The following is a 6768-nucleotide window of genomic DNA, read 5'->3' on the forward strand; positions in this document are numbered from 1 at the left end:
TGTCTCTCTACCTTCTCCAATGCTACATAGCTCATACCTGTAGGGTCTTGGTTGTGTATTTGTTTAAAATGATTGAATACTGAATGTTTATTAAAACCGTTCTTAATATTTCCAATGTGTTCAGAGATACTATGTAGCATTGGAGAAGGTAGCATTTGAATTCAATACGTTAAGCCAGGGGGGTTTGAATGCACAATTGGAGATTTTTGGCTTCTTATAGACAATGGGTGGACGCCCGCTGCCGATGGTAGACCGAGTGGTTCACACAGTAGTACACTCTGGTCTTCCCTTGGTAAAGGGCCTCTACCCATAAATACTACTGCTCAGATACAAGATTCAACCATATATGACACAATTAGAAGGATATGAAATAGTTCTACACTTGAAATATAACATTATACATCTACATAGGCGTGCGCACGGGGTGTGCCGGGTGTGCCTGGGCACACCCTAATCAAGCCGACTTGAGGTTTACAATGTGCGGCACTGCAGGCAGCAGAGCAATACAGCTGATGCCTGAAATCTCCAATAACAGAGCTCTGTACATTACAGAGCTCTGTTATAAGGGAGGAGGCTGCTGATTGGCCAGTATCAGCTGGCTGCCCTGCTATTGGCTGATCCTCTCACACCCCCTTCTCTCGGGAGCTGAACACAGCAGCAGTAGCTTCCTTTTCAGTTATTATGAAGACAGGAAGCGCGCCACTCCTGCTGCTGATGAAGTGCCAGGGACAGCATAGGAATGGAGCCATCACCATGTGTCCAGGTGAAGTGCCCATGTGAAGTGTCCTGCAGGCTTCTATCTACTGCTGGGTGGGAGCTCCATGTGGAGCTTTATGAATTAAAAAACTAATAGCCAAGACAGAGGCTAAAAAAAACCTGCTTCTGACCCTTATGTTAAAACATAACTTTCATTTGATTGCTTTAACACCTAATGGAAAAAAATCATTTTAAAAAGCTGCTGTTTCTCTAGATGACCTTATAGTAGTGGTAATAGAGTCTCAAGGGTCTATATAAGCAGTTACACTATTTTTACAGACCTTTGAGACTCTATTAACACTACTATTAACATAAGGTCATCTAGAGAAAAAGCATTTTTTTTAATTCTTTTTTTTTCCCCCCTTTAGGTGTTAGAGCAATCTAATGAAAGTTATGTTTTAACACCTAAAGGAATTTTTTTTTTTAAAACCTACTGTTTCTTTAGATGACCTTATGTTGATAGTAGTGTTAATAGCGTCTTAAAGGTTTGCAAAAATAGTGTAGCTGCTTTTATAGACCCTTGAGACTCTATTACCACTACTATCAACATAAGGTCATCTAGAGAAACAGCAGCTTTTTAAAAAAAAAAATTTTTCCTTTAGGTATTAGAGCAATCAAATGAAAGCTGTGATTTAACATAAGGGTCAGAAACAGGGTTTTGTTTAGCCTCTTGGTTATTAGTTTTTCTATGCAAGTTCTCTGGATCAATGAGATTTTTTCCCCCGTATGGTTTTATATGGAGAGCAATGTCCAGTGATAACAGAGAGGACTATACTGTATATTGTACGGGATGGTGCAGGGGTTATACTGTATTGTACGGGATGGCGCAGTGGTTTTTATGCTCTTTGATGTGACAATTATCTTAGGTTTTCCTATCGCCCACCTTTGATGGCGCTGTTCCCAGCTCTGAGCCGATCCTGCTCAGCAGCTGCCAAGGCTTAGAGGAAACACTGGTTCTGTCACCCCCGTGCTGCACTTTTTCGCCCCATAAGATATATGGCGCTATACTCACCTCTTCCTGGTCCTCATGCGCTCCACTGTGAAGGCTGCGCACAGTGTTTGGCCGCGCTGTGACCTCACACTGTGCGTGCCCACACAGCATACTGTACAAGAGGATTACCGAGCGCGAGCGGTGAGGAGCGGCAGCGTCCGGAGCAGGAAAGTGTTTTTTTTTTAATTTTATATGGGGATTGATATGAGGCACTGGGGGCTGATATGAGGCACTGGGGCTCTTATCTGAGGTCTGATTGGGGGTCATTCACATTGGGGTCTGATCTGAGGTCTTATTGGGGTCTTATTGACATTAGGGGTCTGATTGGTGGTCTGACCTGAGGTGTAATGAATTTTTTTTTTCTTATTGTCCATCTCTAAAACCTTATAGGGCGAATAGAGCGTCTTATAGGGCGAAAAATACGGTAAGTTTAAAAATGATTTCTTCTCCCTTCATTATATTGATAGTGCAGGTCTGTATGTATACAGAGTGTATTTGTGTATATATATGAGTGTGTATGTGTATATAATATATATATATACATACATACACAGGTGCGTGCGCTGCGTCTGTGTTTGTGCTTTAGGGTGCACACCCTAATGCAATAGACTGCGCACGCCTATGTACATCTATCTGACATAAAAACGCATGGAAGACGCACCAATACCGCACGTGCGTTTTCATGTTTTTTTTTAGTTCCCCAACCGATAGTATAGACATATATATCTATATACATTCTAGTATGTGTATCTCTTATATTGGTGTCGATTAATAACATCTTTTGGGATACACGGATTGAGGGATCATGAGTATGTATGTGTATAAACCTGATTACATCTATGTACCACAATAATGTTAGGTAATACACTACAAAATATATAATTACCAATCACAAGGCGGCGCTGCTCCATATTACATCACATTTGAGCTATACTATATTATGCCACCTTTTTACGTGCGGTTGTACATACTGCATGGAAAACGCATCAATACCGCATATGCGTTTTTGGACATTCAATGGATATTTTAACTGGTAGATTATGTGTGCACACTTTTATATTATTTATATTTTTGATTATGTATAATATATGGATGATGACTAATGATATTGATTTTGAAAGATGGCGTCCTAATGAAAGGATATAGGAAATAGAAACATTATTCCTGCCCGGTTTTTATATAAGATTTTATATAAGATCTCCAATGCTAATTGATGACCCAATCTCAAACTCTGATCAATTTGAAGTCGACTAATTAAAGATCTAAACAGAATGGAGGTCCACACCACTGAAGAAGGAACCAGTTATGGTTTCGAAACGCGTCTGGTACAGTTGGGGACCTCTAAAGGACGATTTATGCATTAATAGGATCTATACTATTAACAATTTGGAACGCTCCATAAAGCTATTCTGGATTGCTTTGTAAATCACCGCCCACCGGAAGCGGCCAACCAAAGCTATAACTGACCTGTAACCTATGACCACATGAGAAGCCAGGTATACGGACAGCATTGAGATTGCTCGACCCACACAAGATGCCTAGCCTTGCAATCACGAGACAGAAGGTGTAAATTTTGCGGCGCTCCCAGAGAGGAGTAGCAGCGGAGGTGAGCGATTCCAAGTGTCGGAGACCACGTGGGACGCCACGCTGAGGCACATTACCCGCTGGATATACCGTGTTGTGGAAATTTTATTAGGATGTGTTTCTAATATATTGTGTATTGTCATCATGTCTCTCAGTGTCAGGGTAAACCATTGGAGTGGATATCTTCCTGTGTATGTGGAGACGCAGCTGCCGGGCGCAGAGGTCTCCGTCGGCGAATGGTCCATGTGCTAAGCGCTGGGCTGTGGGCCGGGGGAGACTGATGTGTTCAGCAGAGCAGTGTTTTGTTCGCTGATGTATGGACGCCGGCTAGGGCCCCCGCGCAAGACACAGATTTATTGGCTTGGCGTGGATACATTTGTTAAGAGAACAATATATGAAAGGAACATGCGTTTGTTGTCTCTAGTGCGCCTGATCAGCCGCCGGAGATAATGACGTTGTCCTGTAAATAAACATGCATGAGGATCATAGTAACTTTATTTGGTATTGATCACTGAGCAAGGGTGGATAAAGTTAACTCCAGTGGTAATGGGAGGTTATAGTATACATGTGTTTGTTAGCTGGCTATGTTATTTTAAATGCTTATCTTCCTATGTCATCACTTCCTGTATGTCATCACTTCCTGCATCCTTGTTACATGAAGTGTAACGGGCCAGCCCCTTTTCTATATTGTTACTCCTTTTGTGAGTAAGAAATAAAAGTGAACAGACTGGGCAGGAGGGGGCAGTGCTCTCAAGAACTCAAGATGATAACACCTTTGTCTGTGTCGTGAAGAGATTTACCTTTGCTTACACAGAGTCTGATGCGAGGGGATTTCTACTATAAATATTTCTATTACAACCGCCACTCTAAAACTGTGAGTTATTGACGCATAAATAAGTAACAGTGATTTAAGCAAACAGACAGTGATTTAAGCAAGGAGATCTTTGATACCAGAGATTGTGCATGCATGCTTGTGCGACTAACCACATCCAAATGGGGACTCCCTATGCATAGGAATCTTAAGATACGTGAACATAATCCTCCAGCAAGTTCTGAGTATATTTTATACATACTTCTTAAAAGCTACATGTGTGTGTAAAGTTTACTTCCATCCTTTTTAGTTGCAATTTCTATATGTGTGTGCAAAGTTTGATTTTATTCTGATCAGGATAACATTGGATCAATTATATTTATAGCTATAGCGTGATATCCAGCTGGATTATTCTAATCAATTTTAGTATTTTATTGTTTGCAGCATTTTTATTTTGCACTGTGATTATAATAAATATGTATCCACATGAGCCCAGATAAGTGAGTGCCTTACATCATTACTTTATTAAAATTTCTGTATATGATTTGTCTGAGTTGGCCATTCACACATAAACAGAAATATTTTTTATTTCGGTAGAAGTCTGCATCAGTTCTGCTGTAGCTACATGTACATCTGCTTCATTTGTATTTCTGACCTGCAGGACCTGAGCCAACTGTCCATGATGCTCAAGGCCTGCTCATCCAAAGCAGTAGCTTAATGGATCCACCTTACCAGGTGAGATAAAATGATCTTGGTAAAATTTGCCCAATTTTCACATAAGATGGGGAGAGATGCGGCTGCACGCTGGATGGTAAAATTGCTGAGACAACACATACTAATGGGCCTTTGCACAACACACACTAGACCTTGTACAATACCTAGAACAACTATACGACCCAGCATGCAGTTTTCCCTCTCAATACCTTATTAGTAGATCAATTGGACAGTAAAGGCCCCTTTAGATAGGCCACCACAGCAGGCAATTATTAGGAATGATCTGTTTGTTCCCAATAACCACCTGCCAGTCAGAGAATACTCCTTCCTGATAATTGCTCAGATCATTGGACCTTATAAAGGGGCCTTAAGGGCCCTTTTTTAAGGAGCTGAGTATCACACCAAATCTCAGGAACAAACATTTATATGAATGCTCATTCTCAATACTTGGCCTGTGTAAAGATGCCCCAATCACCTAATTACCTTCATCTTTTGGGTGCTCGCATCTTTCATGTGGCACCTAAAATCCTCGTTTGTTGGGAGCACATTGCCACATGCAAAGTGAATGGTGTCATATTATATATGATCTTAGTAACGATTGTTCATCCCACCTTCAGGTTGTGTGAGAGGCCCTTTCAACAAGCTCCAATCAACTTGTTCACACACTACAATCATGGTGATAAAAGATTTTTAAACACATCAGATCAGGCAAATAATTAAGGGCAGACAAGATTGACCATGGGTTTTTTATCTGCCGTCAATCTTCTGTGTTTCTATGACACACATTTCAATCAGATTACATATTGAAGCTATAATACACGTTGCTGCTACCATAACATACCTTTGTAAAGGAAGCTATGGATTTCAGAAGTTCCACATGTTCAGAATTTTGTGGCACTACTCTGAAAACCTTGTCCCTTAAGGAAAAATAAAAATAGACTCGTCAGTAACAATGTCTATGTTTCTTGAACCTTGACAATGAAATTTAAGTTCTAAGCTTACCCATGAAAGGTTACAGGCTCTGCAGAAGCTAACGCAATGCTTGCTATGAAGAGTATAGTCCACATTGTGCTAGAAGGTCAGCTCACATGCAGCTGCTTTTATATATTTTCTTTAGGTGCCTTATTTTGTATTTTAAGGTGCTTTTTTCTCTTTGCACATGTTTAATTATAGCTGTGGCCCTGAACCTTCATAAAGTGCGCATGTGAAAATTTTCATGGGAAACATGTGGCAAAGGAAACGTTACAGGACTGAAACAGCAAGTAGAGCTATTATGTGCAGGAGTGGACAATTGTTCCATAAATGTAGCACCAAACAGAGCTTGGCATTGCACAGAGTCCGTGTGTATGAAGATTGTGTGTGGCATTCATGGATTGCTGTACAATTTTGTTGCACACAACTCTCTCATGTACATAAGACCCTAACGTGTATCTCTGGTGCTAGAAAAGTTGGAACGTTCATCAACACTAGCATACTGCCAAATGGTATTCCAGCATGCAATTACAGTGTACTCAAGTGACATACTTACATGGAGGCAGATCATCAGGCTCGGACTGGCCCACAGGGGTACAGGTGAATCCCTCGGTGGGCCCCTGAGCAAGGTGGGCCCCTAGTCTCCCACCCCCTGCACAAGTGGTACATAACACAGTAGACTTACTGCACTACATACATATATTCAATGTACAGCACCTCAACCAGCCTATTTTCATATAAAAAACTTGTTAGATTATTTATTATATTTAAATGTATCCGTACAGTGGGCCCCCAAAATAAATTTTACTGGTGGGCCCTAGGCTCCCCAGTCTGACACTGAGATCATGTGATTGTGATTGGGCCCAGGGTGAGGGTGAGAACCAACGCTTAACTGCTTCTCATGCGTCCCGACATGAAAACACAGCATTTTCCTGCAGCT

At 41.1% G+C, this 6768-nt stretch overlaps 1 protein-coding gene across 1 annotated transcript in view; it reads right to left on the reverse strand.

Moving 5' to 3' along the window:
* LOC121000001 (carboxypeptidase B-like) overlaps window positions 1-5923 on the reverse strand; it is an 82225-nt gene extending 76302 nt beyond the window's left edge. Inside the window, exons 1-2 of the mRNA XM_040431029.1 lie at window positions 5859-5923; window positions 5698-5773 (exon numbers count right to left, since the gene is read on the reverse strand). Of these exons, the coding sequence (XP_040286963.1) occupies window positions 5698-5773; window positions 5859-5923 (141 nt within the window). The remainder of the gene's footprint in view (window positions 1-5697; window positions 5774-5858) is intronic.
* Window positions 5924-6768: the final 845 nt, after the last annotated feature.

Source organism: Bufo bufo, chromosome 4 (genome assembly GCF_905171765.1).
Source record: "Bufo bufo chromosome 4, aBufBuf1.1, whole genome shotgun sequence".
In the NCBI taxonomy this organism is placed as follows: domain Eukaryota; kingdom Metazoa; phylum Chordata; class Amphibia; order Anura; family Bufonidae; genus Bufo; species Bufo bufo.